Genomic DNA, 25,183 nt, shown 5'->3' on the forward strand with positions numbered 1-25,183 from the left:
CTCTTGATCTCGGGGTTAAAGGCTTGAGCCCCTTGTTGGACGTAAAGATTACTTAAAAATAAAATCTTAAAAAATAAAATCTACCCTAAAGATATCATGTGCTGTAACTAGCTTATTTTTTAATTTAAAATTTTTGTTTTAATTTAAGAGAGAGAGAGAGAGAGAGAGAGAGAGAGAGAGAGAGAGTGTGTGTGTGTGTGTGTGTGTGTGTGTGTGTGTGTGTCTGCGCACGCGCGTGTGTGGGCACACGAGCAAGAAGGGGAGGGGCAAGCAGGGGAGGGGCAGAGAGGGAGAGAAAGAGAATCCCAAGCAGTCTCTGCACTGTTAGCGTGGAGCTTGACACAGACTCCAACTCATGAATGTGAAATCATGATCCGAGCCAAAATCAAGAGTCAGAAGTTTAACTGACTGTGCCACCCAGGTGTCCCAACTTTTTTGTTTATTTTTAAAAGCAGTTTTATGTTCACAGCAAAATTTGAGGAAAAATTTCATATACCACCTGCCCCTGCATATACATGGGCTCATCCACTATCAATATTCCCGCCCAGAGTGGTACATTTGTTATAAGGAAATGCACATTGACACATCACCCAAAGTCTATATAGTTTACATTAGGATTTACTCTAATATATAATGACATGTATACACCACCATACATCCCTCCTCCCACTCCCTGAGCCCCTGGAAAACACTGATATTTTTAGGTATGCATAATTTAGAATAGTTGGAATCATATAGTATGTACCTTTTCAGATTAGCTTCTTTCACTTAGAAATATGCATGAGAGGGGCCCCTGGGTGGCTCGGTCAGTTGAGTGTCTGACTTCAGCTTGGTCACGATCTCACGGTTTGTGAGTTTGAGCCCCGCATCAGGCTCTATGCTGACAGCTCGGAACCTGGAGCCTGCTTCAGATTCTGTGTCTCCCTCTCTCTTTCTGACCCTCCCCTGCTCCCATTCTGTATTTCCCTCTCTCTCAAAAATAAATCAACATTAAAAAAAAAAAAAGAAATATGGTGACTCAGATGGTTGAGCATCCAACTTGGGCTCAGGTCATGATCTTGTGGTCCGTGAGTTCGAGCCCCACATCGGTCTCTGTGCTGACAGTGTGGAGTCTGGAGCCTGTTTCAGATTCTGTGTGTCTCCCTCTCTCTCTGTCCCTCCCCCGCTGTGTGCTGTCTCTCTCTGTCTCAAAAATAAGTAAACGTTAAAAAATTTTTTTTAAAAAGAAATATTCATTAGAGGTTCCTGCATATCTTTTCATGGCTTGATAGCTCATTTCTTTCTTTCTTTCTTTTTTAAGATTAAAACATTTTTATCTCTACACCCAATGTGGAGCTTGAACTCACAATGTGGAGACCAAGAGTCCCATGCTTCACTGACTGAGCCAGCCATGGGCCCCGATAGCTCATTTCTTTGCCACTGAATAATATTCTGTTGTATGGATGTACCACCATTTATTTATCCACTCACCTATTGAATGGCTGCTTCCGAGTTTTGACAATTATGGATAAAGCTGCTACAAACATTCACGTGCAGGGTTTTGTGTGCAGATAAAAATCACTTATTTGGGTAGGTACTAAGGAGCGTAACTGCTAGATTGTATGGTAGGAGTAGGTTTGGTTTTGTGAGACACTGCCAAAATGTCTTTCAGGGTGGCTGTGCCATGTGGCACCCGCACGGGCAGTGAGTGAGAGTTCTGCTGCTCCACATCCTTGCCAGCGTTTGGTGCTGTCGGTGTGGTCAATTCTGGCCATTCTCATAGGTGCAGAGTGGTAGCAAGTAGCTTTTTTTTTTTAAGTTTATGTATTTGTTTTTTTTTTTTTTAATTTTTTTTTTCAACATTTATTTATTTTTGGGACAGAGAGAGACAGAGCATGAACGGGGGAGGGGCAGAGAGAGAGGGAGACACAGAATCGGAAACAGGCTCCAGGCTCTGAGCCATCAGCCCAGAGCCTGACGCGGGGCTCGAACTCACGGACCGCGAGATCGTGACCTGGCTGAAGTCGGCCCCTTAACCGACTGCGCCACCCAGGCGCCCCTATGTATTTGTTTTGAGAGGGGGAGAGAGCACACGAGCAGGGGAGGGGCAGACAGAGAGAGAATCCCAAGCATGCTCTGCACCATCAGCTCAGAGTCCAAGGCAGGGCTTGAACCCACGAACCATGAGATCATGACCTGAGCCTAAGTCAAGAGCCAGATGCTTAAGTGACTGAGCCACATGGGCGCCCCACAAGTAACTTTTAATTAAAATAATGGGTAGTCTCATAAAGGTATTGGTACATCAATATTCATAGCAGCATTTGGCTGCTATTCATAACAGTCAAATGGTAGAAAGAACCTCAGTGTCCATCAACGAAAGAATGGACAAGTAGGGACACCTGGCTGGCTCAGTCAGTTGAGCATCCAATTCTTGGTTTCAGGTCTGGTCATGATCTCATGATCGGATTGAGCTCTGCGTCAGAGAGCACTGTCAGCGCAGAGCCTGCTTGGGATTCTGTCTCTCTCCCTCTCTCTGCCCCTCCTCTCTCTCTCTCCTCTCAAAATAAATAAACTTTTAAAAAAGTTTTTAAAAAAAGAATGGATAAATAAATGTAGTATATACATACATTTGGAATAATATGGAATATTATTCAGCCAAAAAAAGAATGAAGTTCTGACGGAGGCTGCAATGTGAATGGACACTGAAGATACGCCACATGAAACAAGCCCGATACAAAAGGAGCAATGCTGTGTAGTTCCTCTTACATGAAGTATCTAGAATAGACAAGTTCATAAAGAAAGGAGAATAGAGATTACCAGGGACTCAAGGGAGGGAGGCATGGAGGGTTAGCTCACACTGGGCAGGGAGCTTCTGTGCGAGAGAGTGGTGGTGGCTATACCACACTGTGAATATGCTTAAAGCCACGGAATTGTATGCTTAAAAAGGGGTAAAATGGTAAACTTCATGTTATGTATATTTTATCAGAATTAAAAAATTATATACTGGGTGGAAGTGATGGATACATAACTCTAAATTCATAAAAATCAAATTCTCTGAAAGGTATTTTTGTTATTTACTATTTGCACTGTTTTGATTATTTTGCTTGTTTGTTTGATGGAATAATATCATACTTCATCAGGAAGAAAAACAGAATATTTGGGACATTTTTTTAAAAAAGACTAATAACTACTAGATATAGAAATACATTACACAAATTAATGAATACTAGTGAGAGACTGGAATACTCATCATTCTTGGACTACTGCTTAACAATTCAAAGGAAAAAAATGTTTAAAATGTTAGCTCTCAAGACTGCACACTAGATTTATTTGTTTGTTTTTATTTAAATCTAGGTAGTTAACATATACTGTAATATTGGTTTTAGGAGTAGAATTTGGTGATTCATCACCTACATGTAACAACACCCAGTGCTCATCACAACAAGTGCCCTCCTTAATTCCCATCAACCATTTAGCTCCTTCCCCGCCCACCTCCCCTCCAGCAACTCTCATTTGTTCTCTATAGTTAAGAGTCTCTCATGGTTTGCCTCGCTCTCTTTTTAAAAAAAAAAATTCCTTCCCCTATGTTCATCTGTTTTGTTTCTTATAAAAATAAGAGTGAAATCATATGATATTTGTCTTTCTCTGACTTATTTCCCTTAGCATAATACACTCTAGCTCCATCTACCTCGATGCAAATGACAAGATTTCATTCTTTTTTATGGCTGAGTAACGTTCCACTGTGAGTATGTACCTACACACATACACACCACATCTTCTTAATCCATTCATCAATTGATGGACATTTGGGCTCTTTCCATAATTTGGCTATTGTGAATAGTGCTGCTATAAACATCGGAGTGTATGCATGATGTACCCCTTCGATTCAGTATTTTTGTATACTTTGGGTAAACACCTAGTAGTGCAAATGCTGGGTCGTAGGGTAGTTCTATTTTTAACTTTTTGAGGAACCTCCATTCTGTTTTCCCGAGTGGCTGTGGATTCAAGATTTAAATTTTAAAGTGGAAGCCATCAAGGTTTTAAAGACATGATGGGGGAGGAGGAGTGCGTCTGGCTGGCTTAGTCAGAAGGGCATGCAACTCTTGACCTTGGGTTGTGAGTTAGAGCCCATGTTGGGTGTAGAGATGAGAGGAAAGAAAGAAAGAAAGAAAGAAAGAAAGAAAGAAAGAAAGAAAGAAAGAAAGAGGAAGGAAGGGAGGAAGGAAGGAAGGAAGGAAGGAAGGAAGGAAGGAAGGAAGGAAGGAAGAGAGAGAGAAAGAAGAAAGAAGAAAGACGAAGAAAGAAGGGAAGGAAGGAGGGAAGAGGAAGGAAAGGAACGAGGGAAGAAAAAGGGAATGTTTTTTATATTCTTTGGGTGAGAAGGTATGACACCAAAGTCAGAAATCATAAAGGAAACAATGGACAAATTCAACTACAGAGAAAATTAAATCCTGGAAAAAAAAATGCTTTAAGCAAAGTTAAAGACAAACTGGAAAAATATATGTGGTACATGTATAAAAGAATAAGGAATTTAATTTATAAATTCTCACAAGTTCATTGAATCACAGTAAGAAAAATAAGGATATGAATGGCCAATTAAAGAGGAAGCACATAGAACAATAAATTGATCAAAAATGTTTCTCTTGGGGACACCTGGGTGACTCAGTTAGTTAAGCAACCGACTCTTGATTTCAGCTCAGATCATGATCTGAAATCATGGTTCCTGAGTTTGAACCCTGCTTTGGGGCTCCACACTTTTAGGTCAGAGTCTGCTTGGGATTTTCTCTGTCCCTCTCTCTCTGCCCTCCCCCATTTTTGCTCTCTCTCTCTCTCTCTCTCAAAAATAAAAGTTAAAAAAATGTTTCTCTTTACTAAAAATCAGCATTATAATGTACGTAATATCTTTTGGACCTATAAGTTTGGCCAATATTTAAAACAATAATGATACCCAGGGTGGGAATAATTTGTAAAAATATTTTCATACACTTCTGGTAGGGGTCTAATATGTTAAAAATCTTTCTGAAGGCCTCACTGAATCAAAATTAAAAATGTGTTAATTATCATAATCCTCAATCGTGTACAAGTGTGTACATACAAGCGTGTCCTCACATTGTAGCTTATGTTTGCAAAACATTGGAAACAAACTTAACAATATTTCAACAGATGCAAGTAAAATCAATTGTAGTGATATCCGAATAGAACTTGGAAGGCACTGAAAATGATAATGTACACTGACTACATGGGGGAGGTGTCTAATATACTGAGAAATTTACAAAATGTAGATCCCACAAGAGTATGTAGAGTGTGATACTATTTTTGTCAAAATTATGCATGTTTTGAAAAGACTAAGTACTGGAATGTACAAAAAGAAGGAAGATCCCCCACCCCCCATATGCACACATAAAATAAATTCTCCTACCGCCTTATGCTTAACAGCACAGAATGCTGCCGGGTGTGGACTGCTTCTGAGGATCCTGAAAAATTCAAAACCACATTATTTTCTATTAATTTGCTCTTAGGAATAAAGGACTGGGGCAGAGAAAGTTTTTGGAAAACACATTGCATATTTTAATTTAAATGTTGCTTATAATTTTTTTTTTACTTTCCACTGACATTTCAGGGAGGGCTGGCTTCCCAGTCCATTACTCGGTGTATCCCACAGGTCATTGGATCTCCTTCCAAGTGTGGTGTAATATCTACTTCTGTCCTGACAGACACTGGCACCAGCATTAAGTACATGCTTGGATGGCCCTGCCAAAGGATGTAAAGGGATTTTTTTTTTTTTTTAAGTAATCTCTACATCCAACGTGGGGCTTGAACTTATAACCATGAGATCAAGAGTTGCATGCTCTACCAACTGAGCCAGCCAGTTGCCCCAGATGTAAACGGATTTTCACTGTAATAGTAGTGACTACTTAAAGTGGAGTACATAGGAGTGCCTGGGTGGCTCAGGCAGTCGAGTGTCTAACTCTTAATTTCGGCTTAAATCATGATCCTGGGGACCTGGGACAGAGCTCTGGATTGAACCCCTCGTCCAGCTCTTTGACGAGCACTGAGCACTGAACCCTGAGCTTAGAACTTGCTTGAGATTCTCCTTCCCTCTCCCTCTGCCCCTCCCCCACTCACACTCACTCGCGCTCTCTCAAATTAAAAAAATAAAGTGGAGCACATAAATAATAGTGTGGTTTGTTCATCAACATTAACAAAAAAAGGTTTTATTTTTGTGAACTTCCTCAAAAGACATTACCATGGGGCAGAGATCATATATCACAACACATGACCTTATGAATGAACTTTAGTACTCTGTTATATTAAAATCCATTAGTCTTTCTCACACTTTGGATCATTTATCCAGGCATGATTTTGTAACATCATGCCTTGGTCGTTTGAAAAATAACTGGCTCACGGAGGCATTAAGATCTTTTAAGTATTGATACATTTTATTACATAGTATCAAAGGACCACACTACTATCACTATTGGTCTCATCAGGAAGGCTTTAAGCATTGAGGAAGCTGATACGTGTTTTTGCCAAAATTCTTTAAAATTTTTTTCTTTTAATGTTTTTATTTATTTTTGAGACAGAGAGAGAGCATGAGCAGGGGAGGGTCAGAGAGAGAGGGAGACACAGAATCCGAAGCAGGCTCCAGGCTCTGAGCGGTCAGCACAGAGCCCGATGCGGGGCTCGAACTCACAAACCATAAGATCATGATCTGAGCTGAAGTCGCACGCTTAACCGACTGAGCCACCCAGGCGTCCCAAGTTCTGGCCAAAATTCTAATTTTCACCTGAAAGCTCATTTTTTCCTCGGGCAACAAATATAATCAGTTGTTTTCCTTGAAGTGACAGCTCACTTCGTTCATTTTTGAGAAAGTGCCTGCCAAACACCCAAGCTTCCTTTGTCAGCCAATCAAGTAAAAATGGTGTTCCGTGAGAAAAGCCGCTAGTGCAGCTCACCACTCCAACGACTGCACAAGTGATCTTCCTGGAGACAAACATCGTGCTCCTGCGTGCAGCAGAAATACTCCTGCATACTTCCTGTTTCATCAGAGTGGCAAAAAGATACAAAGTTCGAGGCCTAACACCATTAAATTGTTACTGCTCCAGTAAGGTCATTTTTCAGCGAAACTAGCCCTTCTCCTCTGTAATTGCGTGAGAACACAGAAGGCAATGATGGCCAGTTCAGTTTGGTGCCGCTCTCTGGAATCCTGCTGGGGCACCAGCAGGTCCCCCCTCCCCTCCAAATACTTTTGCACCGTCAGTGCCAAACTGATACTGAATGTCAGTTCAATGAAATAGGCAAACAATGTCTAAGCATTATTATTAAAGTAATCTTGACCTCCTGGATCTCCTGCCACTGTCTTAAAGACCCCAGGAGTCTGCAGACTACATTGACAGCACAATCTTTGTGTGGCATTATCACACCTAAAAAAAAAAAAAAAAAAAAAAAATTAGCATCGTTTCCTTAATAGTATTCAAATATCCAGCTGGTGTTCATATTTCCAGATTCTTTTCATAAACATCACATAGTTCTTCAGATTGTCGAAACTCAAGATCCAAATGAGTCCCCGTCCTAAGATCAGTGTCTTTTAATACGCAGGTTTCCTCCGCCTCCATACCTTTTTTTCTTTTCTTTGCCATTAATATGTTGAAAACACTGTGTTATTCTGCAGAATTTCCACATTCAGATTTTCCCCGATCACCTTGGAATTTAACTGTCAACGTTCTGTTCCTTCATCTGGACTTCAAATCTGAGAAGGTCAATCTTTAGGAAGAATTTCTGGCCCCAAATTAACGGCGGTTCTCTACTCCTTGCCAGGGGTTAAAACGATTCTTTTTTTTTTAAGGTGCTGAGTGACAGGTTCAGTTCCTCCACCAGGCGTCTTTATTTTCTACTCCTTGATTCAGCATTCCTGCAGTCAAGGTTTATCAAGCACCTGGGAAAGCACAGCTGTGAAGGACACAACACTCCCTCCGTTTGTGAGCTTATATTCCAGGTCGGGGGGGGGGGGGGCAGCCAGTAAACAGAAAGCAAAATAGGAAGTGTGTCAGATGGCATTCACCCCTGAGGAGGTCGTATCAGGAGTGTCCCACGGGGTGCATCTGGGAACAGACTGGCTAGAGAAGGCTTGACTGAGCAGGTGCGGTTTGAGCCAAGACTCCACAATCAGGTGTCAGGCTCCATGATCCTAATTCGGAGACTCTACAATCAGACCCCCCGACTGGCAGATGTCCTCGGTTATTTGCAGCGGCTGACAACACCATTCCATCTGGTTTCCGATCGCCCCAGCAGGCCGGCCTGCCTCGCTCTTTCATACCCGAGAGGATGGAAGGGAATGACCACTGACCACAGCTCAGAGTCTGGGGGCTCTGAGAAGTGGCCTTCCACCTGTTTTTCTCATGGCAAAGTTACAGAGCAGGAAGCTTGCAAAAAATTCTCCCGAATCGGAGCAAAGTGAATACCTCATGCTTTCGTTCCTTCATTTTCAATAAAAATTAAACAAAAACGGAACAGCCTGAACCTGGAAAAATCCAGTTATCTTACTGAGCATCTGACAGGTCTATTGTTCTCCCTGATGAGTGAAGGATTCCTCACCTGGCCAATGGCTCAGAAAGTTTTCGCCCAAGGACCCCCCCAGGGGCGTACAGGGACTGCTTCATTCTCTCTGCCTTTCCAGGACTCTGCTTAGCATAGATGAGGAATAAAAGAACGACGGGGGCAGGAACTTACGATGTCTGTAACACAGCTGTGACCGGGAGCCTCCAATTCTGCAGTCCTGTCCACCTGAAGGTATCAGGCACGGCCTAGGCATCCTGAATGTGGCAGTGTCACCCCTGTCCACCTGAGGGGAACCAGTGGCACCCTGTGTCTTGCATCAGAGGGAGCTGCCTCTTCAGTCCATTTCTCCTCGTGGCCGAGTCTTAGGACTGCCAAAAAGCCCCAGTCGCGCCGAGTAAGTTCTAGCACTGGATGCATTAGTTGTACAGAGGATGTAGAGGTACTTTCATAGGGGTCAGAAAGACATGGGTATGAGTACTGTTGGGCAGAGTGCTTACAAAACTAAGCAGTTGAATCAAAGATTCCCATTTTTCGTGAGTCGATCCAGAAAGGGAATGGATCGGGGGGTCTACTGGTCCAAATACCTCTGTTTACAAATGGAAGGACTAAAAACCAGAACTTCCTGGCCTCCGGAACTGGGAGAAATACACGTTTGCGTTTGTTGATTGGATTCAGCAGCTCTACTGGACTAAGATAGACCCTTCTTAGATGGCACAGTTGCTTTGATTTTTCGTGTTTTTGATGACTTTGATGGTTTTGAGGAGTACTAGTCAGGTGTTTTGTAGAGTGCTGCATTATTGGCATTTGCTTGGTGTTTTTCTCATGATTAGACAGGAGTTATGGGTTCTGGGGAGGAAATGCTCAGAGGTAAAGGACCATTTTCCTCATATCACATCAAGGGTACGTATCAGTTTCCTAATACTGTTATAACAAAGTACCACAAACTGGCTGAAAGCAACATAAATTTATTCTCATAGTTCTGGAACCTGGAAATCTGAAATCAAGGTGTGGGCAAGGCCATGCCACATGTGAAGCCTCTGGAAAAATCCTTCCTTGCTTCTATGTCAGTGGGCTCCCTAGCTTCTTTAGCGTGCTGCTGCATTGTCACATGACATTCTCAGCTCTTGTGTCTCTGTCTCTTCTCTTCTTACAGGACACCAGTCATTGGATTAAAGGCCAACCCTACTCCAGAATCACCTCATCTTAACTAATTACATCTGCGATACCGAATTTCCAAATAAAGTCAAAATCTGAGGTCAGGGGAAGGACTTGAACTTTGGGAGAGTACTCTTTTTTTTTTTTTTAATTTTTTAACGTTTATTCAGTTTTGAGAGACAGAGAGAGACAGAGTGTGAGCGGGGAGGGGCAGAGAGAGAGGGAGACACAGAATCTGAAGCAGGCTCCAGGCTCTGAGCTGTCGGCACAGAGCCCGATGCAGGGTTCAAACTCACAATCCATGAGATCATGACCTGAACCGAAGTTGGCCGCTTAACCAATTGAGCCACCCAGGGACCCATGGGAGGATACTCTTGAACCCAGCACAGGTACCTGCTATCAATGTGATTTATGGCTGGTGATGTTGACCTTGGCCATCTGGCTGAAGTAGTTTGTCAGATCTCCCCCCTGTAAAGGGACTCTTTTTCTTTCCACTCTCCATACTGTACTCTTTGGAAGGAAGTCATTATGAATAGCTCACATTTAAGGAGTGGGAAGTTATGCTCCCCGTATTTAGGGTAGAGTATCTACATAACTTGTTTGGAATTCTGCACAGGGGACCTGACTCTTCTCCCCATGTATTAACTGACTCAACCCGTCCAGTATATACGCATGGTTGTATCTGAATTGTTAATTCGTGCCCCTGTACCTATGTACAGTTCCTTTTGCCCATTAACCTTATAAACTCCTTTCCCAAAGTCACTTAGGTCAGCGTTTCTCCTCCACCCCCCCTTCAGTGAGGTTGCTTCCCACATTTAGAGAGATAACAGTTAGATTGTCTTGTCACAGTCCGCATTCCTTCTTGGGATCTTCCAGCCCCCTAAATGGTTTTTTAAAAATTTGTTTGCAGCGGGGTTTACTCTTGGTGCTGTAAAGCTCTATGGGTTTTGAATATTGCATAAAGTCATGTATCCACCATTACAGTAGCATCCAGAATAATTTTACCACCCTAAAAATCCCTTGCGGTTCATTTATTCATCCCTGCAGCTCAAATCCCTGGCAAGCACTCGTCTTTTTGCTGCCTCCCTAGTTTTATTTTTTCCAGAATGTCACATGTTTGGAATCATCCAGCATGTAGCTTTTTCAGGCTGATTTCTATCATTTGGCAATATGTATTTAAGATTCCTCCATGTCTTTTTGTGACGTGATAGCTCCTTTCTTTTTGTAGCTGACAAATATTCCCTTGTACTGATGGACTATGGTTGGCTTATCCATCCACCTTTGGATGGGCATCTTGGTTGTTTCTAGTTTGGGAAGATTATGAATAAAGCTGCTATAAACATTCATGTGCAGACTTCTGTAGGGACATAAGTTTTCAACTCGATTGGGTAAGTACTTAGGAACATGACTGCTGGATCATATGGTAAGACTATATTTAGCTTGGTAAGAAATTGCCAAATTGTTTTCCAAAGTGACTGTACCATTTTGCATTCCCACCAGCAATGGATGAGAATTCTTGTTGCTCTGTGGCCTTATAAGCATTCGGTGTCAGTTTTTTTTTTTTTTATTTTAGTCATTCTAATAGGTGTGTAGTGGCATCTTGTTGTTTTAACTTGCAATTCTGTGATGACAGGTGATGTTCAACATTTTTTCATATGCTTATTTTCCATCTGTATGTCTTCTTCGGTGAATTGTCCAGATCTTTTGCCTATTTAAACAAAAATTTTTTTTTAACATTTATTCATTTTTGAAAGAGAGAGAGACAGAGAGTAAGTGGGGGAGTGGCAGAGAGAGAGGGAGACACAGAATCTGAAGCAGGCTCCAGGCCCCGAACTGTCAGCACAGAGCCCAGTGTGGGGCTTGAACTCAGGACCTGCGACATTGTGACCTGACTGAGCTGCACTTGTATGCTTAACCGACTGAGCCACCTAGGCGCCCCTGCCTATTTTTTAATCACAGTTTTTGTTTTCTTATTGTTGAGTTTTAAGAGCACAGCTCACACCCAAACCCCAGGCCCTAAATATTACTATTCTCCACTAAAATGAACCAGAAGTCCTTGGAAAAGTGGTTGATTGCTGGTCTGGGCAGGGGAAAGACAAGAGGAGCCTGGAGCATCTTATAGTAGTAGGAAGTAAGACAGGGCTCAAAAAAAGGTGCGGGCTGGTCTGAAGGGCAGAGAAACCTAGATGACAGAGGCCTCCAGTGGCCAAAGCCGGAACTGAGCAACAAAATAATGACAATTAGATTATAACCTACGGAATAAAATAAATATCCATGAGTCCATATTGGTAATATATAAATAATTGCGTGAATAAATAATAAGGAAAATGGATGGCTCTTTATTAGAGAATAATTCTAATTAAATAATACAGAAGGAATAAGAGAAGGAGAAAATCACCAATAGAACACGCAATAACCACAATAACAGCTATCGCAGGCAAGATCCACCAATGGATGCTAAAGAGAGTGAATGAAAGCGAGGGAAAACAGGATATTTGCACAGTCTTAAAGTATCTACCCCAACATATTTATTAGTTGAAAGAGAAAAATAGTAACTTCACAGTGCAGAAACCCCACAGGCATGACCTGCACCAAGTGATCAAGGTTAATGTCACTGCTAATAAGAACATATTGACATCTTAAACCACTGATATGGTATATTGAGAAGGGCAAATCGCTTCTGTGGTATTCTTGCCAGAAAGCATGACCTCAATCTACTCACGAGAAAACATCAAACAACCCAAATTGAGGGACATTCAATAAAGTAACTGACCAGTACCCCTCAAAATATCAAGGTCAGAAAGACACGGGAAGACTAAGGAACTGTCACAGATTATAGGAGACAAAGGAGCCGAGACAACTAAATGCAGCGTGAGATGATGGAATACGGACCAAACAAAACCCGCCCCAAACAAGAGAACATTCATGGAAGAACTGGCAAAATCAAATCTGTAGTTTAGTAATGTACCTATTCTCTAACTGTATCAATTAATATTTTACTAGTTCTTAGTTTTGACAATTGTACTATGGTTATGTATAATGTAAACGTTAGTGACAATCAGGCTAAGGGCATATAGGAACCCCCTGTACTATTTTTGCAACTTTTCTGTAACTCTAAAATTAGTTCAAAAGAAAAAGTTAAAAATAATTTTGACACCCCCCCCTTTTATGTGTTAGCTATATAAAAATATCTTCCTCTTCTAGCACTGGTTGAATAGATGCATCTCCAAGATGGTGCCTCAGTTGTACCTCCCAAAGGTCAATCCAGCTATTGCTCTGTAAGGTCACTGGCCTCTGACCTGACCATCAAAAAAAGGGTTGTTTGACGTTAGGTGATGTTATGTGGTATATACTATGATGGCGGATCAAACACTCAGTGAGCCTTCAGACAATAGTGCTGGCTGAGGCCATGCAGGCAGGAGAGGCAAACCCATACCCATAGTATGTGTCGTGTGGATTTCAGTAGAGATAAATTAATTGCTCCCCTGTCAGAGTGGAGGAGGTCCAATGTAATCAGCTTGTTACCAAGTGGCCGGCTGGTCTCCCTGAGGGAGATTCAACGTTGTGTGGGATTCAATGTTGCAGTAGGGTGAACACTCAGCAGCGGCAATAGCCAGATGGGCCTTAGTGAGTGGGTGCCATGCTGGTGAACCCGTGAGTAGCGTCTATCCCCACTGCCATTGTGCCAGCACCGGTGTGGTCACTGACAGAGGTTGGCCAATGACAACCGGCAAAATCATGCTGTACGCTTCGTTTGGTCTTTTCCACGGCAGATGTTCTCTGGTGGATGTTAACAGGTGATAGATGTGTGACTCTTTTTTTTTTCTAATTTTTTAAAGTGTTTATTTATTTTTGAGACAGAGAGGCAGAGCATGAGCAGGGAAGGGGCAGAGAGAGAGGGAGACACAGAATCCGAAGCAGGCTCCAGGCTCTGAGCTGTCAGCACAGAGCCCGACGTGGGGCTTGAACTCTTCAACTGCGAGATCATGACCCGAGCCGAAGTCAGATGCTCAACTGACTGAGCCACCCAGGCGCCCCCATGTGTGACTCTTTGTGCTTACTCCTAGAGATCCATCTACATGCCTCTTCTCCAAATCCCTTAGGCCCTGATTTTCCCATCTTTTCTCCGCATAGGCCCTTGACCACACAACCAAGCCATTCACCAGTGTCCACGAGCCTATGTTTATTCTTCTCCTGGGCCACTTTTCTTTTTACAAAAGGGGCTGATGAGGTGCATGACCTGGAGCTCTGCCAAATGGGAGGACTTCAGAGTTATCCCTAAGTGGAGCTGTAGTGCAGCATTGGTCCACGTTGGCTCACACCCTCATGTTGAACCAACCCATTCATGAATCAAGCTTGAACTCTTCCCCCTTCTATCGGCTGGTCCTAAGAGTCCCCCATTATGGCCATAGGTGTGAGCTGAGGAAAAGGTGCTAGGCAAGCAATGGTGGGCGACACGGGGACCTGAGCCACTTACCCGTACAGCTTACTTTGCCTTCCGGCCCTGCTTCTGCCCAATTTTGTCTGTTCTCCTTTTGTCTAGTAATGGGTTGTTTCGGACCCACCTGACTTTATGACTTGGTGAGTCTGATAGAATGAAGCTCAGGATGGCTAGTTCTGGCCGGCCACATGGCCACTTGATGTCTCATGGCCACACCCACCATCTTAACCAGGACCTAGTAGTGGGCCAGGGACACTTTTCCGAATAGTGTATTGCTTTCTGTTGCAAATGTCATGGCCCTTCTCCCAAACCTTATGGATCTACATTGTGGTTCTCTTAGGGCTCATTACAAACTCTCCCTGGCATCTCTCCTCCAACCATAAATGCCTCCAGTACCGTTAGCTGCATGTGGCTAATGGAAGCATAGATATAGAACAATTCCATAGTACAGAAATTTGTACTGGAGAGCACCATGTCTGGATCTAACAACTTACATGAAATACAGAGACTAGAGAAATATATTAAACAATACCACATGGATGCAATCATCCAAATACAGAATGTGGAAAATTCTACAGAACAGGTGACCCAGTTTCCTTAACAAATAAATGTCATGGAATAAAGGGTGGGGGTGGTGGGAAACTGCTGGAGATTAAAAGACTCTTATGAGCCATATTAACCAAACACATTGTGTGGATTTTCACTGGATCTTGATTTGAACTAACTAACTGTAAAAGAGACATTTTTTTTGAGACAAGCCAGTTAAGCAGCACATTGAGAGTGGAAATGCGATTTCATTCAAACGTGGCTGGGTAGAAGGACCCAAGTAGGAGTTTGTATTCATGATTCAATTGAGAAGAAAAACAAAGCTGGAAATAGCTTTATCTTAGTAATGTTAGCAACATGCTTCTCCAAATTTGCTGTGGAAGGAAAACTGAGCTTGGAAGAGCTTCAAGAGAAGCAGCCACATCACTGCAGCATGGTTAGGAAATCCACCCAGTGGGAGGCTGGAGATGAAAGGACAGCTGTCTCTTCCTTCACTTAGCTGGTGAGTCCTTAGCTCTTCTCTTCCAGGGAGGCTTCCTGGCTTGCCTCACTGCCCTATTCCATGCCCTCCCCATTCCTGACGAGTCTCCCTGCACTTCCCTCCTCACGGCCCTGCTCAAAGCCTCCTCTAACTGTGACACTGGCTGAGACTTCCAGACTTGCAGGGTAAGGGAGAGGGAGGGTGTGTGTCAAGGCCCTGAGCTGAGTCAGTGGAGCTCAGGGGATATAGGAACCCTAACGGAAGCTGGAACTCAGAGGCCAAAGAGGAGACTGGAAAGAAGTGGAAAGATGAAGAGGTCAGCAGCAGGAACCAGCAAGACCTTTAAGGCCATGGCAAGCGGTCTGCCCTTGTTGGAAAGCCCAAGGGAAGCCACAGCAGAGCTTTAAGCCAGAGAGAGGTTGCTATCCTCTCCTGCTGTGTGTTAGCTAAGCCTCACCTCTCCTTTGGAAGCACTGATAGGTGCCTGCTGCCACACGTGACTCAGCAAGGTCTGGCAGGGCCACCTTAAGGCCGGATCACCTTAAGCAGTCCCCCTCCCTCCCCCCCCCCCCGCCCCCGCCCCCTGCACAGCCAATGCGCTGGGCGCTGGGGTGGCCTCAGTGCCCACGCCCCTCCGGCTGCTGCCCAGCTATGGCCAATCTGCTCCGGGCTGCGGCGACCTGGGGGCTGTTCCCCTGGAGGGGCTACTGTTCCAGGGGGACGCAGGTAGGTGGGGGGAAGCCCGCTACGGGTGGGTGGGCCACATACCAGGTTTATACCAGGCTTCGTGCTGCACCAGCACCCTGTGACCTTGAGCAGAGGATCACCGGGCTCACCCTGTGCCAAAGGTCGGTGTTGAGCGAGCCAAGCCTAGCCGAGGACCCCACAGCTGCCACAGGTGGAGTGGGGGTGTAAAATGAAAAGCTTGTGGGCTCCAGGGCACCCTCTTTGAGGCTCCCGAACATAGACACATCTGAAACAATGCCCGGGAGGAGAGGACTATGTGGGGTTGGGGGCGCCTCAGTTGACAGGCTGTGGAGTTTTTCCTTCCCGTCCTTCCGCATCCACTGGTGTGCCTGGGGCAGTTTTGGAGGAAGGGCCGACGTAAGTAACCTTTCCAGGCCAAGGCAGGGCTGGCTGCGTTATGGAACCCTGTGATGCTCCTTTCTGTACAGTGAATCTGGTTCCTATTTTTACCCAGGGGGTTTTTTCCCAAGTGAAACGCGGAGCCCGATGGTTCTGTTTGGAAAGGGGCACTCCTGTAGAGTGGGTTTGCTTCCAGGGGGCCCACTGGCAAGGCCAAGCTGTGCTGACCCTGGGGTGGTGTCAGTGGGGGGTGGGGCGGGGGGGGTTGCCAGAGGTGCTGGCAGCCCCTCCTCCACTCCCGGACCGCCACAGGGGCAGGGCTGTGGGCCCAGGTGTCTCTGAGTGACTCTTGGCTGCGTGTGTCTTCCCTGCAGGGCGAGCTCAGCAAGGGCTTTGTGGAGGCTCTGAAGGCAGTTGTGGGGAGCTCCCATGTGTCCACCGCTGTCGCCGTCCGCGAGCAGCATGGTCACGACGAGTCCATGCACAGGTGTGGGGGCCCCTTCCCCTATCAGAGCCCCGGGCTGGGAGTGAGAGTCCCGGGCTGTCTTCTCCCCCACCCATCTGTTTTTGGGGGGGTCTGGCATTCTTTACCTCTTCTCCACACCCATCCCTCACCCACTGTGCAGCCCCAGGCCCTGTGATGCCTCTGGGCTCCTTGGATGTGAGCAGAACCAGAGGGTACCACACTCCTCGAAGTTGCTGAGCGTCTTGTTCTAGGTGCCAACCTCCAGACGCCGTGGTGTGGCCCCAGAATGTGGAGCAGGTCAGCCAGCTGGCCGCCCTGTGCTACAGCCAAGGAGTGCCCATCATCCCATTTGGCACGGGCACTGGGCTTGAGGGTGGAGTCTGTGCGGTGCAGGTATGCAGGTCCCCTCCACCCATCCCCTCCCTGGGCTCTGGCTCTCTCTCCCTTGTCACCTTGGCGGCTGCCTCCAGCCTGCCTTACCTGCAATCCCCGGGCTCTGGTCTGAGTGCCCGGAAGTCAGCCTTGAGATGGGGTCCTGTGGAAGGTGGCCTGGCCCAGGGAAGTCCGAGGTCGACTTCCCCTTGGCCTCCCTCCTGTCAGGGCGGTGTCTGCATCAACCTGACCCACATGGACAAAATCCTGGAGCTGCATCTGGAAGACTTCTCTGTGGTGGTGGAGCCAGGCGTCACCCACAAAGCTCTCAACACCCGTCTGCGGGACAGCGGCCTCTGGTTTCCTGTGGGTAGGCTGAAACTTGAAGCCCTTCCCCGGGCCCCTGAGGGCTCCCTGGTGGCGGTGCCGTTTCTAGGGTTTGAGGGGACTCTTCTGTCCCCGGGCGCCTGTCCCAGGCTGCATTCTGCCTGCACTCTGCCCTCCAGACCCAGGTGCAGATGCCTCTCTCTGTGGCATGGTGGCCACTGGGGCCTCGGGCACCAATGCTGTGCGCTATGGCACCATGCGGGAGAATGTGCTGAACCTGGAGGTGGTGCTGCCTGGCGGTGAGCTGCTTCATACCGCAGGCCTAGGCCGTCATTTCCGGTGAGCGTCTTCTACGCATGGCAATGGGGCCTCCTGGATTGGTGGGCCAGGCTTCTGAGGGGTCTGAAACTCCTGTCGCATGGGCCACGGTTGAAGGTTTCCTGCACCAATTAGGGCCGTGCAAAAGAACATCTGCCTTGCTGGCAGGCTGGGCCAGCTCCCTACCTGGCAGGGGCCTGGGGGACAGTGCTGGGCTTCCAGACCAGGCTTGGGGCTGGAAACCGATCGTCTCAGGCCCTGGCCACTCACCTACCTTGTGTGTCCCCGGGGTCCAGGAAGAGCGCAGCTGGCTACAACCTCACAGGGCTCTTTGTGGGCTCTGAGGGGACACTAGGACTCATCACAGCTGCCACTCTGCGTCTGCATCCTGCCCCTGAGGCCACAGTGGTCGCCACCTGTGCATTCCCCAGTGTCCAGGCAGCCGTGGACAGCACTGTTCACATCCTCCAGGCTGCGGTGCCCGTGGCCCGCATTGGTGAGCCGGGACTGAGCAGTCTGGGTGGGCTCCCTGGAAGAGGTCCCTCTTGAAGTCTGGGCTTCAGCTCACCTGCCCTCTCCTTGGCCCCAGAGTTTCTGGATGACGTCACGATGGATGCCTGCAACAAGCACAGCCAGCTGAACTGCTCCGTGGCGCCCACTCTCTTCCTCGAGTTCCATGGTTCTGAGCAGGTCCTGGCCGAGCAGCTACAGCGAGCAGGTGTGCTGGGGTGCTGTGGGGTGGAGGGCACAGGCTGGTCCCGAGTAAGGTCGCGTGTCAACCTGCCTCCCCCCGCAGAGGAGATCACCCAGGACAATGGAGCCTTCCACTTCTCGTCGGCCAAGGAGGCTGAGGAGCGCAGCCGGCTCTGGGCAGCGCGGCACAGTGCCTGGTATGCAGTGCTGGCCCTGCGGCCGGGCTACAAGGTGAGCTGGGCTGGGGTGGAGGCGGCACCCGCAGGCCGGGCCAGCACCCTGTGCTCGGCCCACCGCACTGCTGTCCAGAGCAGCAGGCTGAGACCCACAGGGGGCAGGTGTGCCCCAACCCAGCTGCTACTCAGACACTGTCCAGTGGGAGAGTAGTTGTCTGCCAGACCCTCCAGAGGGAACCCCCACCTGAGCAGGGCCCTGGGCACAGGCACAGAGAGGGTGCGCTTAGGGTTTGTGAACACGGAACAGAAGCCGCCTGGAGAAAGATGATGACGCGGAAGGTGTCAGCCGACAGCAAGGGGAGGCTGGGCTCCGGGAGCCGGAGTGCAGACTAGGCGGTGTGGGCAGCTGGGGGTCCTGCATATGGGGCCAGGCGGGGATCGGAGGGGAGGGCTGTGAAAGCCTCTGCAGGCAGGGCAGAGAGCCCCCTCTGGCCAGCTGTCTGGTGGTACAGGCCTAGACAAAAACAGTTTCTGTGGGTGAGGCCGTTCTTAGCCTTGACCACAATGACCTCTTACCTCTGAGCCAGCAGGGGGTGGGGGCGTGGAGAACCTCACAAACCTGCCCCAACCTAGGGCTATTCTACCGACGTGTGCGTGCCCATCTCCCGGCTGCCAGAGATCCTGGTGCAGACCAAGGAGGACCTGAAGGCCCAGGGACTCACAGGTCCGCATGCCCGCTGCTGGAGCGCCGTGGGGGTGGGTAGCGGGAGGGCTGGCCCGGGGCAGCAGCTCTGTCGTCTGGGCCCCCAGGAGCCATCCTTGGACACGTGGGTGATGGCAATTTCCACTGCCTCCTGCTGGTGGACCCAGAGGACCCCGAGGAGCTCCACAGGGTCAAGGCCTTTTCAGAACTGCTGGGCAGGTGAGAGCAAAGCCCAGGGAGGGCGGCTGGGAGGTGGTGGGAGGAACACTGCTGAGAATCTCTTCATTGCCACCTCCCCCTGCTCCCAGGCGGGCACTGGCACTCCATGGGACATGTACCGGGGAACATGGCATTGGGCTGGGCAAGCGCCAGCTGCTACAGGAGGAGGTAGGTGCCGTGGGCATGGAGACCATGCGGCGGCTGAAGGCCATGCTGGATCCCCGAGGCCTCATGAACCCAGGCAAGGTGCTGTGAGGGCCTGAAAGCACTTGGCCCACAAGCCCCCAGACAGTGGAACCTCCTGTTCTGGAACCTTTCTTCTTGCCACAGAACAGTTCCGCCTCTGCCCAGAACTGCAGGGGGCTTGCCTGCCTTCCCCTTGGTCTGAGCCTCGCTGCTGCTGGGGGCCAGCTCCCTTAGCCTGACTCCACGTGCCTGGTGACAGGAACACTCCTTTCCTGGCGTGGGAAGGGATCCCCCACTCTACGTTGATAGGCTTCCCTGGGCCCCTAAAGCAAACCAGAGCCCCATTTGCAGCAGTGTGGAGATGAGCAGGCAGCCCCTATGCGTGGCCTCCTGTGCCCGCCTCCCTCCCACCCCCGTCAGGTTCTCTGTCCTGTGGCCAGTGATATCCTCAGCCCTCATTCTGGGCCTGTCCTTGGACATACGGCAGCCTGGGGAGGGGATGGTGCTTAGGCTACAGAAGGTTGCTTTCAGGGACCCAGGTCCCTGTCCCAACTGCTGTTTGTGAGAAGCCGAGAGCCCGAGGATTTGCCCATGGTCACCATGAGCCTGGACCGGGCCCAAGAACATTCTGAACATGTTCTTCAAGCGGCTGTTGCCAATCAATGGAAATGGAAGTGAAATTATTCTGCTTGTATTATACTTCTCTATGGTGTGGTGTATTACATTACTAGCTTCCCCCCACCCCCAAAGTCAGATCTGCCCACCCTGGGGATTCCTGGTGAGACCACTCAGTCCGTGTACTTCAGTTGTTCCCAAGCCCACAAGAGGGCGCCCACCACCATGGCATCTGCTCTGGGCAGAGGCACCCAGGACTGCCCTGTCCAGGGCCTACAGCTCTCTGCCCTGGGGACCCCTACTTCCCCAGGTTGAGGTGGGGGGAGGCTTGGTGTCCCAGAAGCCAATCTCTAAATCCCATCCCAGGAGCCTATCATGTGGGCCCATCTCCCTCACCCCCTTGGACTTGGCCTCTGAATAAAGATGAGCGAAGCAGGGAAACCAGTGGGACTCTCCATCTCACCTCACCCCTACTCTCCTGAGCCACCACTGAGCTCCTTCCCTGCCTCCACCCCACAGGCCCCTCCCACCTTTCCCCATCAGCTGTCTAGGCTCTGGGCAGAGGCCGCCCTTCTGGGACTCCTCAGCCCAGCATGATTCTCAGAAGCCCCTCCTCACTGGACTGAGCCCCATTTGCTCCTCCGTGACATTTCTAGCCCTGGGCTGTGAGCACTGTGCCAAGGGCTGGTGTGGGGGCAAGCCTCATTGCCTCTCCCCAAACCACCCCGGTACAGGAACTACCTAAGTGTTAGCTGCATGCATTCTGGACAAACAGCTCTCTAGTACCCACCCCCACCCCCCCGCCCTGCAAATGGACTGCCTCACCCCCAAGCCCAGGGGAGAAGCCTGCAATGGAGGCTTCTCCCCTTACTGGGCAGAGATCTACTTTGATGAAAGAACAAACACACTGTTCACTGAAATACCAGCCCCTGAAGATTCAAGTGACTATTTTTGCCTTATTTTCTTTGTGTGTGTACTTTCTGGAGAGCCATCTGGAGTGGAGTTACACACTTCTTGGCACCATTTACCTGCAGAATTCAGCACCTATCTCCTAAGCATAAGGACCTTCTCTTAAAAACCTCAACACCGTTGAAGGGCTACTAGATGGTCTTAGTAAGGTGCAACTGCCCGGGAAGCCCCCCTCCCCCCTCCAAAGCGTGCTGAGCCCTTAGCAGAGAGAGGGGGATGGAAGTCACCTTGAGATTCCAGCTGACTCCCTGCCCGCCCAGAAAGAGAGACAGCGGCCTGGAAGGAGCATGACAGAGACCAGGCCTACCTGGGAAGCTGGGACTAGCCTGTTCCACCCCCCCCCCCCCCCCCCCAGGGGCCTGCAATCCGGGTGAATTCTGGAGGCCAGTGCAGCCAGCAGAGGGCTGCCATGTGCCGGGTGGGAGTGGAAGTCACTGGGGGGTGGGGACAGGCACCAGCCCCGGGAGCCTGGAATAGGGCCCGCCGGGCGTGGGCTCCAGCCTGCCCCACTGGGTCACGACCGACCGTTTGGCTCACCCAGGGCCAAGCCACCAAGGTGGTCATAAAGGCCTCTGCCTACAGGCCCAGGGGTCAGGCAAGGAGATCTTCGGGGCCGGCTTTGCTGGAGGAATTAAATTTAGAACAGGGAGACACAGTTGCCAGGCAGAAGCGGGAGGTGCTGTGAAGAGAACAGTGCTCTCTGCGATGACAGAGCTATGAGGGAGCCTGCTACGCATGTGCCAGGGGCTTCCGGGCACATTCTCTGACCCTCACGGTCACCTCCCAGCTGTGTGACTGTCCCCACTCACATGTGATCGAAACTGAAGTTCAGAAGAACAAAGTTGTTTCTCTGAGATCATTCTGCCCAACAGAGGAGCCCACATGCAGACCGTTTAGAGCTCATGTTCTTGTCACCGTAGCGACGGTCGGTCCCCGGGGTCCCCACCATGATGCTAAGGCCCAGGCTCAGACCCACAAGGTCTTCTTCGGCGTTTCCGAATGTGCTGAGCGTGCCTGTGCCCCAGTTCACGTTTGCCCCCTGGCCCGCAAGGCCCCTGCCCAGAGTAGGTGCTTTAGGAAGCATCATCTGACAGATGTTGGACAGCCCGCCGAGCACAAGAGGGGCCCGAGGAGGGGTTGGAGCAGAGAAGCTTGAGGCATCTCCCTCCGGAGTTTTCCTTCACAGGCTCTGCAGGAGGCTCCGGAATGCTGCTCCAGGAGCTGGTCTGGCCCGGGGACAGAGGCTGGGCATGCGCCACTCCCCCTGCCCTGAGCTTCCCGCCCGGCTTTAGGTGTGCCAACTCTTGTGAGCCCTGAGTGGCTGGTTCCAGTTCAAGGGCTCTGAGCTGGCTCGGCCCCAAACAGGGCCTCTTTCTGGGCCTCAATGAAGCATGCCCATGAGTCAGCACTGAGATGTAGACTGAGCAACAGGCAGGGCAGGACAGGACGTGGGATGGGGAGCGGAGGATGAAGGAAGGCAGGGGTGGGGGTGGGGGAGTGAGGGGACTGGGCCAATACCTGGAGGAATCCGCATCCTTGCAGCCTCCGCTGGCTGCGCGATCTCTGCCCCCGCAGATCCTTCCTGAAGAGTTCTGTCACAGCCACGCCACAGGTGATGGCAGATGGACTCCATGATGCTTGGGAGGGTCAGTAAATCTGAAGGACTCGGGTGTGACCTGCCAGGTCCCCCTGCCCAGGCATGACTGCTCTGAGGACCACTTCACACGCCTGCAGCGCCAAGCCTGGAGGAAGTTGCTAAGGATGTAGGTGAGGGAGCGGGGGACAGGCCTTCAAGCCCCATTTCCTGGTCGTGTAACAATTACCTCAGCAAAATAAAGTCACACAGTGCATCTTTTATTAGACATTTTAATACCATATCAAAACACCTTGACTAATGAAGAAAGCTTTTTCTCCAAGCTTTGAACATTTTTTTTAAACATTTTATAAGGTTTTTTTTTTTTGTATTTTAATATATAAATACAGAAACCTATCTTGCATGGGCTGATGCCACGTGTGAACATCAATGGCTAAAATGTTCTCAAACAGAGTGCCTGAAAACAGGGGTAACTGTACATATTCCTTTAATAAGTCTTTTGTCTGTTTAAGTTTTCTGGAAAAAAAAAATCCACAAGGGTCTAAGAAAAATGTTCAGGCATTTTTGCAGGACACTTGTGATTGTTAAATCCTCTGAACTGACCAGAACCAGGAGGGGAGGGAGGAAGAAGAAAAGGAAAAGGAGAGGAGTAGGTCCTTGACGGGTTGTTTTTTTTGGCAATAAAGTTACATATCAGGGTCCTGGGGGAGAAATGTGCAAAACCAAGCCAGAAGAATGGAGGAAAAAAAAACCCCAAAATACCCAAGGCAGAGTGGTTGGTGATGGAGAGGGCCGATGGGGGCGCCGGGCATGGGAGGAGGCCACGTGTGCCTGCTCCTGGGCCATCGGGGCGTGTGGCCATGCTCGGTTCTGTCACTGAGTGGGTTCTAGCTGGGCAGCAGACAGCAATCTGTAAACATCACGAGGGAAAACACCAGTCGACACTAGACTTTTTTTGTATAATTTTTTTTTTTTTTTTGTAAACACTTTAGACAGACCCACAACGCCTTTCAAAGGTGAAAAAGAAAATGCCCTTTCCCTCCTGGGATGAGGGGTGAGGGGAAGGATGGCGGTTGATTCTTTCTTCTCTCAAACTCGCTCTCATCCATTTGGTGTCCTCAGGGAGAAAGGGAGAACCATTCTCTGGAAGTCAGTGCAGAAGGGGTGCCCTGTTCCCACTGGTGTCCCCAGCTCAGCTCTGCCCGTGTCCGATGCCTCCTCTCGGGAACGGGGGCTGGCCGGTCCCTGTGTGGATCGTAACACGTAAGTCGCGCCGTGTCGGCGAGGCCGGCCGCGTACATCCTGCCGAGGCTGGCCGGGCGTCTGTGGTTCCGCTCCGGGGCCCGAAGCCAGAAGTCACGCCGGGATTTGGACTCCCGCTCCGGCGCCGGCCCAGTCCCTCTGCCTCACTCTCACCCTTGCTTTTTCTTCTCCCCGTGTCCTCAGTTTTTGAGGGGAAGGTAAAAAGAGCAAATGTCCCTGATTTGTCTGACATCATCAGCTGTTCTGGGAGTTTACTTAGAATAAATAAAATAAACCTAATGAAGAACAAAGGAAGACAAAACAAACAAAAACAAGGGAGAGAGAGAGAAGAAAAGAGGCCCCAAAACCTTTGGATGTGAGATGAGGTGGAGTCAGGGTTTTGGTTTCCCTGGGGTTTTTGTCTGTTTGCCAGAAAAAAAGAAAGTGCTAGCCCAGGACTCGCAAGGGACAGGTGGGATGGGGGACGGGCGAGGATGGTCAGCAGAAAAGCAAGGTGCCCTGGGGAAGAAAGGGACAGTCAGACTGGACGGTTATACAGGGGACCACGTGTGCACATCTGGAGGGAAAGGTAGTCGTGCTGGCCTGCTGTGGCTGATTCATCTGGAAGCTGATGAGTGTGTGAGGGTAGGCGAGAGTATGTGGATGTGAGTATGTGTGAGTGTGGCTGTGTGTGAGCGGCACAGTGTGCGTGTGTGAGCGTGAGGGAGGTGGCCTGTGGGCAGAAGAGCAGCGGTTAAGGTGATCACTGATGCGCACCACAGAGGACAGGGCACTGTCCCACAGGGTGTCTTGTTTAGTAAGTCTGATGTCCACTCCTGTCCCCGAAGAGGCAGAGACCCCAAGACGCAGGCTGACTCGGGCCACCCCTCACGCACAAGGCGGGGCTGGTGAGAACCCAGTGTCGGTCCCCTCCCACCCGGCACCTTCCGAGGGGGTCTTTCTGAACCTTCCTCAAGGAGATTCACTCTAGATGCCTGCACACACTGGCCTCTTCCCAAAGAACCTAGTTCTGCTGAAGCTCCCCTTCATAACCAT

The 25,183-nt window shown here is 49.1% G+C and overlaps 2 protein-coding genes across 6 annotated transcripts in view; one reads left to right on the forward strand and one right to left on the reverse strand.

Annotated features, from left to right (window-relative positions):
- Positions 1-15,757: 15,757 nt before the first annotated feature.
- On the forward strand, positions 15,758-20,406 carry LDHD (lactate dehydrogenase D). 2 transcript variants are annotated; one of them, XM_086688896.1, is made up of 12 exons: positions 15,798-15,894; positions 16,225-16,265; positions 16,622-16,734; positions 16,965-17,106; positions 17,314-17,455; positions 17,592-17,751; positions 18,027-18,226; positions 18,320-18,448; positions 18,527-18,654; positions 19,233-19,323; positions 19,410-19,521; positions 19,611-19,953. In XM_086688896.1, exons 1-12 carry the CDS (start codon positions 15,813-15,815, stop codon positions 19,774-19,776), a joined length of 1,506 nt encoding a protein of 501 aa, XP_086545022.1. In that variant the 5' UTR covers positions 15,798-15,812; the 3' UTR covers positions 19,777-19,953. The 2 variants fall into 2 exon arrangements, with proteins under 2 accessions (XP_086545021.1, XP_086545022.1); XM_086688895.1 differs by lacking the exon at positions 16,225-16,265 and having other exon boundaries at positions 15,758-15,887; positions 19,611-20,406.
- Positions 20,352-25,183, reverse strand: part of ZNRF1 (zinc and ring finger 1) — a 107,968-nt gene continuing 103,136 nt past the window's right edge. The window contains exon 5 of one of the 4 annotated variants that reach the window (XM_086688900.1): positions 20,352-23,033. The gene's annotated coding sequence lies outside the window, so the exon portion shown is untranslated. Of the gene's footprint in view, positions 23,034-23,124; positions 24,424-24,445; positions 24,647-25,183 lie in introns of those variants that run through there. The other 3 variants (XM_086688899.1, XM_086688897.1, XM_086688898.1) reach the window with 3 other exon arrangements.

The sequence above is a fragment of the Puma concolor genome, chromosome E2, assembly GCF_028749965.1.
Source record: "Puma concolor isolate L17-30 chromosome E2, mPumCon1.1.hap2, whole genome shotgun sequence".
In the NCBI taxonomy this organism is placed as follows: domain Eukaryota; kingdom Metazoa; phylum Chordata; class Mammalia; order Carnivora; family Felidae; genus Puma; species Puma concolor.

Coding starts and splice junctions, on each gene's coding strand:
- LDHD (XM_086688896.1), top strand. CDS start 15,813: ATGGCCAATCTGCTCCGGGCTGCGGCGACCTGGGGGCTGTTCCCCTGG. Junction 18,227..18,319: donor GGTGCCCGTGGCCCGCATTG/GTGAGCCGGGAC, acceptor CCTTGGCCCCAG/AGTTTCTGGATGACGTCACG. Junction 18,655..19,232: donor CCCTGCGGCCGGGCTACAAG/GTGAGCTGGGCT, acceptor GCCCCAACCTAG/GGCTATTCTACCGACGTGTG.